Genomic DNA, 14,825 nt, shown 5'->3' on the forward strand with positions numbered 1-14,825 from the left:
TGGTATAGCAGTATCACATTATTTCTTGCTTTTTTTTTTCTTTTTTTGAGAGAGGGTCTTGCTATGTAGTTCAGCCTGCCCTTAAACTCACTATGGAGCCCTCACTGGTCTCAAACTCATGGCAATCCTCCTGCCTCAGCCTACTGAGTGTTGGGATTTCAGGCTTGCACCACCATGGCCTGCTCACATAATTTCTTGACACTTCCTGAACTGTCTAGTGATTAGCCAACCGCCCCCCCTCCCCAAAAAGTTAGAAACAGAATGTATTAGACATATGATGAATTTGATGACCATGAGACAAATGTTTTCATGATGTCTTTTTGTGTAGGGAGATTCAGGTGGACCTTTATCTTGTCGAAGAAAAAGTGATGGAAAATGGATTTTGACTGGCATTGTTAGCTGGGGACATGGATGTGGAAGACCAAACTTTCCTGGTGTTTACACAAGGGTGTCAAACTTTGTTCCCTGGATTCATAAATATGTCCCTTCTCTTTTGTAATTTATACTAGTTAGATTTTTAAAATTGTTATTTATGTGATATTCTTTTGAAAGAATGAAATAATTACCAATAAAATGAGTCATTTAATTTTTTTAAACTGGTTATATCAGAGTGTACATGTTTAATTTTCTCTTTTTTGTTTTTATTTTTTATTAGTACATGTTTGTAGTACGTAATGATTACATCCCTTGTGGGAAGTTGGTACATGTTCATAACACATCTCAATTCTTTTTTCATCCCCTTTCCTTCCTCTCTTCCCCCTTCCCCCATCTCTTGATATTCTTCCCATTTGAAAAAGATCTATCTCTAGAGCTGGGGATTTAGCTCAGTGGTTCTGCTACCTGCCTTGCAAGTGCAAGGACCTGAGTTCAATCCCCAGTACCCCCCTCCAAGAAAAAGATCTATCTCCTATCATCTATCTTTTATTTTTCTCTTTATTATTTTGTGTTTCTCATACAAGAGGAATCATGCAATATTTAAGTTTATGTGTCTGATTTATTTCACTTAACATTATGGTCTCAAGTTGCCTCCATTTTCCTATAAATGACTCGTTTGTCCTTGTTTATTAAAAGACATATTACTCTATCTTCCATAAAAATTGCTCCTATGATATAGCTGTATTCATTCTAAGACATCAGAATGTCATTGATTCAGGGATGAAGAAACCTAAAGTAATCTCATGAACCAATTCTCTAAAATATAAAAGAAATGAGGGACACATTCAGGTATTCCTACTTTATGTTTCTCTGTGTGGATATTTATAAGGATTGAGTCAAATTTGAGTTACTGTAATAAGAAATTCCATTTAGAGCCACACCTGACCATTAGCATTCCCATGAAATTAAATAAATAAAAAACTTCACAAATGCAAATAAAATAAAACTCTATTATTGTCAGAATAAGCACTCATATTGTTACTTTCCAGTCCTATTTCATCTAACCATGACATAATGGGTCTTTTTCAGCAATGGCACATGGTAATGTTGTGGATGGAGAAATCAACCAACCAACAAAACTGAAAGTTAGGCCAGGATTTAACTCAGTGGTGCCACTGCCTGCCACACAAGCGCAAGGTCCTGAGTTCAATCCCTGGTACAAAAAAAACAAAAAACAAAAAATAAAAAACTGAGAGTTAGCAACTTTTATTAAAATGGTAGAACGAAGCATTGTGGAAGTTGGACTGAAAACACATAAAGGGGATTTGAAGATATTGAGGTAATGCTGGTCAACAGTGAAAAGATGAATTTTTAGATGGCTTTTGTGAAAGTGAAAATTTTCACACATATTGTCATCTGGGTTTTTGTTCTTTCATAAGACCCCAATGGACAAGACTTTCTTTTGTTTTGTTTATAATACCTTGTATAGTTGAAAACCTACAGTACACTCACAGTACATCCTAGTTCATGACTTATTTTGATTCAGTGGACTTCATTCTTGATCTCATAATAATCTCTTCAATAACAGGCCAGAGTTAACAGTACCAAGAAACAGGCTAAAACATCAGAAAAAAAGAAGAATGTTATTATTTGCTTTTCCTGGGACAAAATCAAAGGAGTAATAATACTAGTATTAAAGAAGGTTCAAAATGCTCCGCACAACCTCAGAAAATCTTAATGCAACAGCAAAAAGGAGGGAGAGCAAAAGATGTCATTCCCCAAATTGGGTACAAATATAGAAATATTGGTATGATTTCCCTAATATAATGAATATTTTCCAGTTTACAGAATATATTTTGATTTGGTAAAAGACTCTTCATAAACATCTCAAGTATAAAATACCTTAACAGATACTTCTCTGAATAGATCCCTAAGGGTTTAGGAAACAGGCTATGCAATTAAGTGAAATTCAAAGGACCAAGTGTACCACTTAATTCACAAGGTGAGACTGACCTACTAAATCCAGTTTATAATGGCAAATTAGGCTGAAAGTTCTTATAATCTAGGTTATTTTGGTATGGCTGTGACTTGTGTATAAGGTGAATTGTACTTTTTACTTTATGAACATCTCTAAGGTCTAGAATTCCTATTCAGAAAATAAAAACCAGACATAACTTTGTGATCTTAATTACGGGTAGAGAAATGCTGGCATGAGCTATCAGATTCATTGGAGGTAGTTTCTGAAGCCACACTTGTGCACTACCACTACAGGCACTTGCTAGTACCAATTGAGTGCATGTATGTGTTCCTCAGCACTGTGGGGTGGGAAAATGGTTGATAAACATATATTGCTTGGATAGTTCAGTCCAACATAGATATCTTTAAAACCTGAATGATGACATGGGAATACCCTTTCATTCTTGCAAAGGTGTGAATTATGGCAAATCCCCAAATAGGTTTTGTTAGGGGAGTGGAATGGGTTCTATAAACCAAGACAGGAATATTTCATATGTCATTTATAGGAGAGAATTTGCAGGAACTCTTGCCACTCTTCACAGTGCCTTGAAAACTGCAAAATGAAGCATCACAAGCCATTTCTCAAGTGTTTGCTGCCTGCAAGTGGCTAATCCACTTGTTGCTATCCATAATAGTAGTACTGCTTGCTGTCATTGAACATATGGGTACAAACTGTTATGTTTTCAAAACTTACAAACCTATCTGAAGGTAATGAGATGCTTTGGCGTACTGGTGAATCATTGATACTGTTACTATATTTTTTGGTTAATATGAAAACTATTTGGGAAATCACTTGCTAATAAAGGAGATGAATAAAAAAAGAGAAAGTACTATGACAAGAAAAGCAAAATAGAAAATCTTTTTTTGGTCTACAAACCTCAACAATAATTATATTTTAATTTTTTAATGTTTACATTTGAACAATCTAAATCTCTTGAACAATCTAAAGCAACTGAGTCAATAATAATTTTAATTATATTAAAAAATAACTGGAATAACAATGAAGTTTAGAAAGCAAACCTTGTAGAAATAAATTCTAGAGAAATTATAAAAACAGTCTAGGTAGGGTTTGTCTCCTCATTTACAAATACTTAACTTTCTAAGGAGTTTTTAATTTAATTTTTATTTAATTTTTTTATACTGCTGGGGATTGAGCCCAGAGATGCTGTACTACTGAACTAATCTTCAGTCTCCTTCCCGCCCCACCCCCTTTTTTAGTTTGAGACAGGCTTTCCCTAAGTTTCTAGTGCTGGCTTCGAATTTGAGATCCTCCTGCCTCAGTTCCTGAGTAGCTTGGCTTATAGGTGTGTGCCACCATTCCTAGCACATTATTAGTCTACATCCAGTTTTACCTTTGGAGGGAAATACTTCTTTCTAATTCAGTCTCACTCCTTAGTTTGGAATCAAGCCAACAGGATAAAGAAAGTCCTCAGGCAGAAGTTGGGACACATCTACATTCTAGGTCAACCGGTGATTAAGAAATCTGCAGTAACTAGAAACAGGAACAGATTTGGAATCAGATTTTAAGTAGTTCAGGTAATACTGGAAGGTGTCAGCCAGTGACAGTGACCAGGAAAATATACAAAACAAGAAGATAAATAAATTTTGAAAGAACACATAGTGAATCAAAGGTTAGTTGTTGGTGCTAAGCATTGGGTGTTGGTGGGTATTAGTTAAAAATATGTATTAGTCATGGAAAGAAGGGGGCATTTACTAAGGTCTTGCTATGTTCAGGTGCAGGACTAAATGCTTTAATTTTTTTACTGGGTAGGAATCATTTTACAATGATGGAAGAAGTTAAAGACACTAACAACTTGCCAAAGAGCACTGATAGAATCTAAATTGGACCCTTGCTCTGCTCACCTGCCTTCAAGACCTATATTCCCCCACCCCCATATCACAGGGACATGATCAGGGGATGGAAATGTGGAAATGCATCTGAGTCTAGGAAATAAGCAAACTTTGTTCCACAGTACATAGAAGCCATCAGAAGATGTGGCTTCTAGTGAGCCTGTAGCAGGAGCAGCTGCCCTCTGGTTCTCTGAAGGACAGAAGATTGTGGTAACTTTGCATAGAGAAACCAGAGTTGGAGATAGGTACAATACACTGGACATGAGCAAATCTCCCTTTGAGACTGAGCTTCTATAATCATGGGAACCATGAGAAAAGTTATCTGGGCCCTCTGTCAGGACAGGAGTCAGGAGTGTGAGAGGTCTTGGTGCTTCTAGAGGAGTCTGTAGTTTTTGGTGACGCAGATCCCATCACAATTCCCCTTCTGTCTTCAATGGCTCCAACTCTTAATCAAATCTAGCCCCTTTTTGGCCTAAAACTGCTTAACAGCTCCCTGCTATTGCTCTTCCCTGGGTGCCTCAGCAATCCTTCTTGATTCCCTTAATTTTTGCTCCTTTGTTAATAAATTCTCTTCAAAAAACCCAGGTGAGAATGCAGACTGATCCCTTAGGATCTTTGTGTTAAAACAGAGAGCCAAAGTCAGAGCAGGCTAGCAGCTGAGTCACTGCAGCTAGCAGGACTCCCTACTGCAGATGGATGGCTGAGTCTGTCAGGAGTCATTCTATATAATTTTGGGGAAAAATCATTTCATAATTAAACTAGGGCTGTCTGAGGCCTAGTCTTCTTGACTGAGGGCTGGTATGGCACGTGGAAATATGACTCTGTTTTGGCTTCAGTCCCAGCTGAGGGCTCAATGGTCCCATGATGCTGTGATGCTCAAAGGCAGGATTACACTCGCTGAAGACATCCTGTTTCTTTGAGAATCAGATAGTAATAAAAAAAGAAAGGATTCACCTGGGGAGGGACAAATTCCTTATCAGTGTAACTCATCCCACCTACTGTTGTGAGAACCTTTTGCTCATCTCACCATCCTAATCGATACAAGCTCATCAACCTAAGATCCTCCTCCTCAGCATAAGATCCTCATCAATTTAGAATACCTTGCTGCCCTGGGTCATCTGTTACTCCCTCGAATTACTGTATGAACCCAATAAATAATGGCTAGCTCAGAGTGTCTTTGCCCACTCTGAGGCACTGAACCCCCGCCCCCCCCATACACTTTGAAATTACACAAGTCTATTGTCTTTCATTCTTTAGCCCTCACTGTGCCTCTTTCTAGGCAGTTGGAGGGTTGGCCCTCCAACAGGAGTCCACAGCTGAGATACTTTGGTCAGATGCCTGACCTTGGGGGACAGGATATTGAGGCAAAGTGTCAGAAGGTACGATTGCAGGTACCAGAATTTTGGACACAAGTCAACATCTTCTGAAGTGGAGTTTATCTACAGTGTTTCTGATTCCCAAACTGATAATATTTGTGTGTACTGAGGGAAGGTGAGAAATAGCACAGTGGATAGCTATGAACTATGGGAGGTCAGGTCTTTGGGCCAACACACATCTGCTTTGCAAATATAATTCCCGGCTCACTAAGCCAGAAGAGGTGCACTATGGACAAAGAGTGGAGGGGATGAGAAGTGTGTCCCTGTGCCCAGGTGCTTCTTCCTTAGGTGTGCGTGCGGGGGTATGTATGACGCCTCACCAACTTCTATGAGACCTTGCTGTGAACCAGCCAGTGCTCTGAGGGCTTTTCTTACATCCACTCCATTAGGGTGGACTAAAATCTTGCTGGCTCTCCAGAACAGGACCCTGGCAGAGAAAGTTGAAGCTCGAGGTCTCACAGTTGGGAAATTTTGAGTGGAGAATCACCCAGGTACCTCGGTTCTAGAGCCTGTTGTCCTCACCACCACTCATAGTCTCTGTGCCGAGCTGTAAGAGGAAGTGCATTATTCACCTTCTTATGCTCAGAAACTAGCATGATGCCTGCCAAGAAGGAGATGCTTCACAAGTTCTGGTTGATTCAAAGGATGAGCTTTAGGTAGGCAGCAAGATCTGGGCTTAGCAGCAGCAACACACACTCCTAGGGACAGACGGGAAACTTACTGACCACGGGACTGCGCGGCCGGGCCATGGCTTTGTGACCACAGCTGTGTGCGTAGGCACCAGCAGGGAAAGGCACGGGAGGCAGCGCCCTGCTGAACAAACCAGAAAAACAGCCCTCCTCTGCTGGAGCCCACAGCCGGCACGGGCGCAGCCGCTCAGCCCGGCAGGAACAGGGGAGCCCAGGGCCCCGCCCCTGGCTGCCCGGCCCGAGGCCCCACCCGGTGGGTGGAAGGGAGCCCGCGGCGCCCGGACTCTGCACCCTCAGACACGGTCCTGCCTCCGCGACCGCCCGCAGCCTCCCCTGCCGGCCCATGGAAGGGGCCGGGCCTTGGGCGCCCAGGGACGAGCTGGAGCTGTCGGAGGTCGGGGAGCAGCCGGAGGAGCAGACGCCTCTCAATGGAGCGCTCCAGATCCTAACTTCCTCGGCCGAGGACCCCTGCCCACCCCAGGTAAGGTCTCCTTGGCTCTGGCCGGACCCGGGCGTAGGGTTCTGCCGGACGCGGGACACTGAAGGGGCGCGACTTCTGGACGCCCTGGGCACCCCGACCCCGGGGGCAGTTTAGGAAGCTTTGTGGTGAGGTGCGGCCGCCCCTTTATCTCTATCTCTGTATCCCAGAGATACAGGTGGTTTGTAAAGTTATAGGTAACTGCATTAGGTTTTTCTTTTTCAACCAGGGGGAAAAGACTGATAGCCATTCTCTCTCTTTCTTTCCCTCTTTCCCCTTCTCCCCTTCCCCTCTCTCTCTCTTTCTCTTTTTTTTTCTTCCATTCACTGAAAGTCCCATATCCACCTTCTCCTCCCTCTCCCTAATCACACCCCTCCCTCCCCCAAAGCTTTCTGTTTTCTCCTCCTTTGGCAGGGAGAGAGATATAGGAAGACAAAGCAAGAACAAGAGAGCCAGAGGCCGTCTTGGGGTGGGATGGGGTGAGGAGTGAGAACTTGCCTCCTCCTTTGAAGGGGAATCCTCTCAATGTTCTCCTCCAAAACAACTAGACTAGCTCCATTTACTTTTTCCTCTTTTTCCTCTCTAAGGAAGCCCTTGGTGTGTTTAGGCTGAGCTCTTTTCTGATGCAACCCTAGCAGTGATGGAATATTATTCACTCATGTCAAATACTTGTAAAATATCAGAGACTTTGATTTCTGAATTAACCTCTTCATATTAACCCCTAAGATTGGCTTGAGGTTTACTAGGAACTGGGAACTCCCCATATCCATAATTTTGTCTTGATCTTCCTAGGCCTCGCTCCTTCAATTGCACCTCTTTGGTTGCACAATTGATTTTAAAGGAAAGCAGGAAACTCAAACTTTGTGCTTTTGTTCCACACTGATCCTAGAAATAGTGTACTGTAAAGTCTGCTTTTATGGGTACCCTGGAAAGTAAATTGGTAACTTGTATTTGAGTGAAATAGAGCCCCAGGAGAATGAAGTTTGGAAAAGATGGCTGCTCAACAGAGCTAGCGGCTATAGCTATGAACTAGCTGTGGTCCAGGCGTGGGCATTTGGAATGCTTGCCTCACATTAGCTAGACCCAGTGCACCCCAAAGACTCCAAGGTTTGAGGCTGTTCTGGTGACAGCTTTACCAATAAAAGATGTGCTCCAGGCTCAAGGCTGTCAAATGATGTGAATGTAGTGTACCCCACTGGGCTTCTGTGAGGCCTGGAACAGCTATGGAAGGAGGTATAGTTGGGGACTAGCACATGCCAAACCCATGTCAGCTAGTAGTGTTTTATAATTTTTTATCCTTCACCTTGAAGAGATTGCTCATTCATGTTCTGATTCCTTGTTAGTCAGATATATATACAGATATTCCAGACTTCCTTGTCATTGAGCTTTGTAGGTCACCAAATCAGAAAGGTATGGTGACTCACAGAATAGAAGAAAGGTGAAGAAATACTTGAACAAGGAAAACCTTTTTTAAAAAGGTAGTGATGGGGTAGAATCCCTTACCTAATAGGTTAGTCATTCTCTGGTTCTATAGAATAAATTGAAGTATATTTCAGTTTGAAAGATCAATTAGTGTGGGGTCATTAAGTATTGGTCAGCATAACCATGTGATTCAGACACTTAAGAATTTTAGTATGTGGGTCCATAAGACTGTGTATCAAGAGTCTCAGTTTTGAGATATAATTTAGGTCCATGTACTTTAACCTTTTTTATACATATCATATGCCAAACATTGGTAATACATAAATTTATATATCATAACAAACTTAAGAGGAAGGTGCTGATATTCTGATTAAATAGATGAAAGAACTGATTGAAGAAACTGAGTCTCAGATAAGTTCTTAAAATACTCAGGTTGCTCAGTGGTATCCCTGAAGTTTGACCTCAAGTTTCAGAGGCCTCAGGTCTATGGTGATGTCATTGATTCCATCTATCTATCTATCACCTTTTTATCATCTATCACTTAAATGTATAAATATAATAATTCTTATTTATGTATAGTTGCATAAACTACAAATTATATATTGCTAATCTTGGTAAATTAGGTCCCTTATAATCAGGTAACTTAAGTGAACTATGGGGGGTTGAGTGACACTTCCTGGCTGAGGAGGGTGTTACAGGTGGATGGGTGGGAGGAGGGAACACTTCTGGATCATTGGAGGAGGACAGACCACTGGTATCTGCTTACTTGGGAGAGCTGGGCTGTAGGAGTATACAAAGAAGGTAGAGAGAATTTTTTACCCCCTTTCTCAATCTGAGTTTGGGGCTTACAGGAAAAGGAATATTAGCCACTGAGCTCCACTTTGTCTGCTGTCACAATAAGCATGTCAGTATCATTGGGTCAAAAGTGAAAAGGAAATTGTAGGCAACAGAATGAGACTGGTTTTCTTTTATGGCTTGTGATAAGGGCCCTGACTCATAAGTCTGGGGGCCATATGAAGTGATAGTAGGATGGTCACCATAATAATAAAAAAGTAAACTGGTAGTTTTGAGGCGAGCAAGGCTTATTTGAAGGAACTAGTTAAAAATTCACCCCATTGCTACACATTATTCACCAGTCTGGGACAGGGATCAGGTGGCTCTTTTGTGCTTGGATCAAACATATGAATTAAATTCCACAATAAAGATGAAAAAGTATAGAGTTTCTTATGTCTAAGAAAAATTTCCCTGATCTATACAGTATTTGCTCCTGATTGGACCAGGGAAGAGCTTTTTGGACCCAAGAGATGGCCAGTCCTGCCATTGTGGTTAGATTTCTTGTACCAGGGGGAGTGTTCAGAGGAAAGCAGCCCACATCTGGAGCCCTATAATGCAGTCAAAGAGTTCAGATGCAGCTTGCAAGTATCTCTGGAAAGCATCTGGTGAACAACCTGCCTGTGGCCTCTCATGATCTCAAATTGGGCAACAGAATGCAGAAGCCAGTGAAGGAGAGAGTATATGTCTTCATGGTCCAGTTTTGAGGGAGGCTCAGCTAGCACAGGTATCGCACACATACTACATCAGAGATTCTTCCCTCGCAGGGGCCTTGTGAATCTCTCAGGGACACTTGTAACAAATACTGATTCCTCCATTGATACCAGTGTGCACATAGCCCAGAAGCACTGCACATTATTGTTTGGTTGGGAGTGCCTGACACACTATTTCTATGTTTTTTGTGTTTTTTTTGGAGAGAGAGTCTCACTTGCCTTGAACTCACTGTGCAGCCCAGGGTGGCCTCAGACTCATGGCAATCCTCCTGCCTCAGCTGCTGGGGTGCTGGGAGACAGACTATTTATAATGACTTAAAGTCTGTGAAGATTAATTGTGCAGGGAGAGTGGTCAGTGGTATCACTCCTAGGGTGGAAGATGTGACAGGGAAGGGCACAAGGCTGTAGGAGGACAGCTTAGTGCTGAACAAGAGGAGGAATTTCCTGTAGACAAATGCTGTGTAATTCTGAGCTGAGTCGCTCCAGGAAGTCACAGAGTACTTAATGGTCTTCTCAAACCACGAGAGCCCTAATTTATGATCCCTAGGGGACAGCACATGTGGCGTCGACACTCATTCTTGGTTCATTTGAGATGACTTTCTTAGTGACCTGGCTGTCTCTTATGTAAGGACTAAAAACAGCAGAGGTTGATTTTGGTCTCCAGAGCTCTGTGGGTAGGGAGCTGTGTTTCAGTCCCTAGGAAGTTAAAGACTCCTTGCACCAGGATGTCTTTTTCCATTATTCCTTCTTGAACCCTTGGTTTCTGTGGCTTTAGAGCAGTTCTGCAGTCCTGAGTGGGGGAAGTGGAGGCCCTACTCTTGCACCCCAGAAACATTCTTAACTCAGAGAGCTTTCCTCTGTCCAGGTACGGAGGACTTCCACTGCTCCCTGCATACCTGTGATACGCTGGACTCAAGGATCCAACCCTTAAGGGTCCTACCATTTGACCCCTTCTCTAGAATTTCTTTCTTTTTTAAAAAAATATATATATTTATTGGTACATGTTAGGTATAAAATATATTTACATTTATCATTGGGTGTTTGTACCAGAACATGATGCATCTTAGTTTTTATTTTTTCTCCCATTACCTGTGCACCTTTCACCCACTCCACCCTTCCCTATTTACACAGAGTTTGATTCCTTTTTTTTCTCATAATTTTTTCTTTCCCTTCTTCCCTTTCCCCTTTCCCTTCCACCATCCCCAAACCCTTGGACCTTTTCTTATTTCAAATTATCAATTATTCATTTTAATCATTTTCATCCTTATTTACACTTTCAATTTCTCACACTAGAGAAACTATTCGGTATTTACACGTGTGTCCTATTTATTTCCCTTAAGAGTATGGCCTCAATATGCATCCATTTAGCTATAAATGTCTCTAGTTTCTCATTCTTTATGGCTGAGTAGTACTCCATTTTATAAAAAAACCACATCTTCTTTATCCAGTTTTCAGTCGATGGGCACTTGGGCTGTCTCCAAGCTTTAGCTATTACAAACTGTGCTGCTATAAACATAGGTGCACATATACCGTTGTGGTATGATTCTTTTAATTCTTTGGGGAAGATTCCCAGTAGGGGAATAGCTGGGTCAAATGGGACCTGTAGTCCTAGTTCTTTGAGGTATCTCCATACTGATTTCCACAGTGGTTGCACCAATCTACATTCCCACCAACAATGGAGAAGGGTTCCTTTCTCTCCACACCCCCGCCAGCATTTGTTATTGGTTGATTTCTTGATAGCAGCCATTCTTTGTGGGATGAGGTGGAATCTCAGAGTTGTTTTCATCTGCATCTCTCAAATGACCAGTGACGTTGAACATTTTTTCATATATTTATTTGCTGTTTTTACTTCTTTGTCTGAGAATAGAATTTTTTAAAGTACATTCTTAAAATTTTCATGCTGCAGAGTGTGATGGAGCACACTCTTGATCCTAACACTCAGGAGTCTGAGGCAGGAGGATAGTAGTGGGTTCAAGGCCAGCATGGACCACATAGTGATTTCAAGACCAACTAGACATACAACTAGGCCTCAAAAAGAAAAACAATTTTTTTTTTTTTCTGGAGCTCTTGCAACTAAGCAACACAGATTTATGAAATGCCTACTCCCTGTAAGAGGCACAACTGTGGGATAGATGCACAGGGAAGTTAAAGAAGCACCCCTCCCTCTGTGTGGTTTCAGTTCACTTGGAAAGATAAGACTCGTCTCTGTTTGTGTTTGAACATGAAACCAGACAAGACAGTCAGTAGCAGCAGCACTGGAAGGTTGCACAAAGCATGGGTGGGAAGGAAGGCTGGACCTGGCTCTTGAAGGGCTATGAGGCACTTGACCAGGCATTCTAAACTGTGTAAAGCAGTTGATTACATTTGGGAGGTTAAAAATGACAGGCCAGGGGGCTGGGGATTTAGCTCAGTGGTGCTGCCACCTGCCTTGCAAGGGCAAGGTCTGGAGTTCAGTTCCCAGCACCCCCCCCACCCCACCCCCGCAAAAAAAGAGGACAGGCCAGGGCCTAGTCCACTATGTGCAGGTTGGGCCTGGGATGTATCCAATCCAGTCTTCCCCAGGTGATTCGGGTGTGCAGCCATGCTGGAGGCCTGTGAAATGTCGTCCTAATGTGGACTAACAATTTCCTTTTCTCATTACCACAACCAAAATAAGGACGGGAGAGAAAGTGAACAAGGTGTCAATTCCAGAGTTCCTGCTTCTACTTTGCGGGACAGGGGAACACTCCTAGTAAACTGAGGAGTGATTTCTCCTCTTGATTGAGCACCTAGTATTTGTTTAGCAGAAGTTTTGTGCCTATAATCTCTAGTTTTTACAACAGAACTGTGAGCTAGATTATTTATACATGGATAGTCCTTGACTTTCCATGTTTTTTAATGATATTTTTTGCTTTACAAATACCCCTTCAGTACAAACCATACTTTGAATTTAGACTTTTGATCTTTCCTTGGGCCACTGATACTTTCTTGTGATGCTAGGCAGGGACAGCCAACCACTGCATAACTCAGCTGTGCAGTTATGAGTAACTGATGCTACTGTACAGTGAACTCTGTTGCTAAGCTATGATATTTGCTAAGTTAGATATATTAAGTACATTTTCAATTTACACTATTTTCAATTTATGCTGGGTTTTCTTCATCATAAGGTGAGGAGAATCTGTATTTTAAAATTGAGGATCTTGGGTCCTGTACATTTCAGTAGCTTACTCAAAGTCCACCTGCCTTTAAGTGGCATATCTTGGGATGGAATCTAGGTATTTGGGATACAGAAACATTTTTTTTGCCCATGATATTTCATCATTTCTCATGGTCTCCCTGTAGGAATTACCTAAGCATGCATTGGGAAGGTGAAGAGTCAGAACTATTTAGGGGCAGGTGAAGGGACTGTGAGTGGATTTCTCCAAGCAGCCAGGCACACTCATGACATGGAGCTCCTAACATAGATGTGGAGAAGTTGTGCACAGAGGGGAGAGTGCAAGAGTTTTGAGGTGACACCCCATGGGGATTAGTCCTGGCTAAACTCTAAAGTACATGTTGGAAATCCACTAATACATACCTTGAAAGACTGTTAGGATTAAGTGAAATGACCAGTAAACCAGAGGAGCTGTAATTATTTTCTTTGACCTTACACCCTGCCTCGCTATACACATTGAAGCTTTTTTGCTACTGATCCAAGCATCTGTCCTTTCATTTCCTTTCCCAGGCCTCTTTTTATGTAGAATTGGGGCCACAGCATACACTTTTCTTGATATGTCCAATTCAAAATACACATTTTTCTCTTAATTTTCAACTTAGCTCCTGTGTTCCAAAGCCTTCAACCAGTCACTAGTACATACCAAAATGAGTCTAGCCTTTTTCAGCAGCAATCAAAACCTTGGAGGATGATCCAACCCTATACTCTCTCTACTCTTTCATTGTTTGCCTCTGACACCGCATTACGATCCTCAGATTCTCTGTTTGCTGGTTTTATTATGAAGAGGTCCCATGCACACTCTTTCTTGGGTTTGCAATGCTTTCAAAACCTCATTTTTTAAACAAGAAGATAAACACTGCATGTTCTCACTTATATGTAGAAGCTAAAGAATTGATCTCATGGAAGTAGAGAGTAGAATAGTGATTTTCAGAGTCTGAAAAAGGTGGAGGGGAGGGAGGGAGGGAGAGAGGATGGTTGACACATATAGAAATGCAGTTGGATGGGGGAATAACTTCTATGTTCTGTAGCACAATAGGGTCCAATGTGCCCTACATATGGTTGACAACAATTAATTGTATATTTCAAAATAATGGAGAGGATTTTGAATGATAAATGTTTGAGGTGATGGATATACTCATTACCCTGATCTGATCTTACACATTGTACACAGGTATTGAAATAACACACTGAGCCCCAATAAATATGTATAATTATATGTCAATTAAAAATAACATGTGTATATATGTAAATTATAACCAAAAAAAGTTCATCTTTCACAATCCTATCTATCCTTCCTACCTCAGAGCCCCCAAAGCATTTCATTGCTAACTTTTTCATGAGGTTCCATTCTGTCTGATAGTTCCTTCTATAAACTTGATTCAGAAGAGGACACCCGCTTGAAGTCAGGACTCTGCTGCTTTCATTTCTCTATCCCCCAATAGGGATTTGAGAATATTTGTTAAGACAAAATGACTCTTTCTTTGCTTTCTAGGCTAACAAGAAAAATCCCTGGAGCTCTTGTAATAAGACTTTGATTGGAAGGTGTAAACTGTGGATGGTCATCGGCTCCATTTTCCTAGGTTTCATTATAGTAGTCATCATAGGCTTATGTCTCACTGGAGGTAAGAGGATTTCCACTAAGTTGACACATTTTAAAAACTTGTTTAATGCTTGTGACTTTCATTGAAATGGAAAAACCTACTCATTGCTATTTCACTATTTACAATATAAATTATGTGACCAATTTTTGATCCCAAACGGTCCTTTTTTATCTTGGAATGGTGGAACTGTTAAGACCATATGCTGACTGAGCAGTGAAGGAGACTTTTTATTCTTGGCCAAGAATAGGAGAATCAGTAGGTAGATTCCCCAAATCAACTT

General features: G+C 41.4%; 2 protein-coding genes across 2 annotated transcripts in view; both read left to right on the forward strand.

Moving 5' to 3' along the window:
- The window catches only part of Tmprss7 (transmembrane serine protease 7), a 33,880-nt gene extending 32,870 nt beyond the window's left edge, over positions 1-1,010 (forward strand). Inside the window, exon 16 of the mRNA XM_021263795.2 lies at positions 329-1,010. Within this exon, the coding sequence (XP_021119454.1) occupies positions 329-499 (171 nt within the window). The 3' untranslated portion in view covers positions 500-1,010. The remainder of the gene's footprint in view (positions 1-328) is intronic.
- A 5,386-nt stretch (positions 1,011-6,396) lies between these two features.
- CUNH3orf52 (chromosome unknown C3orf52 homolog) overlaps positions 6,397-14,825 on the forward strand; it is a 28,187-nt gene continuing 19,758 nt past the window's right edge. The window contains exons 1-2 of the mRNA XM_004835737.3: positions 6,397-6,788; positions 14,437-14,566. Coding sequence (XP_004835794.1) covers positions 6,651-6,788; positions 14,437-14,566 — 268 coding nt within the window. The 5' untranslated portion in view covers positions 6,397-6,650. The remainder of the gene's footprint in view (positions 6,789-14,436; positions 14,567-14,825) is intronic.

The sequence above is a fragment of the Heterocephalus glaber genome, unplaced genomic scaffold (assembly GCF_053883595.1).
Source record: "Heterocephalus glaber isolate CG9 unplaced genomic scaffold, H.glaber_assembly_v1.0 deba00000122, whole genome shotgun sequence".
Classification (NCBI taxonomy): Eukaryota; Metazoa; Chordata; class Mammalia; order Rodentia; family Bathyergidae; genus Heterocephalus; species Heterocephalus glaber.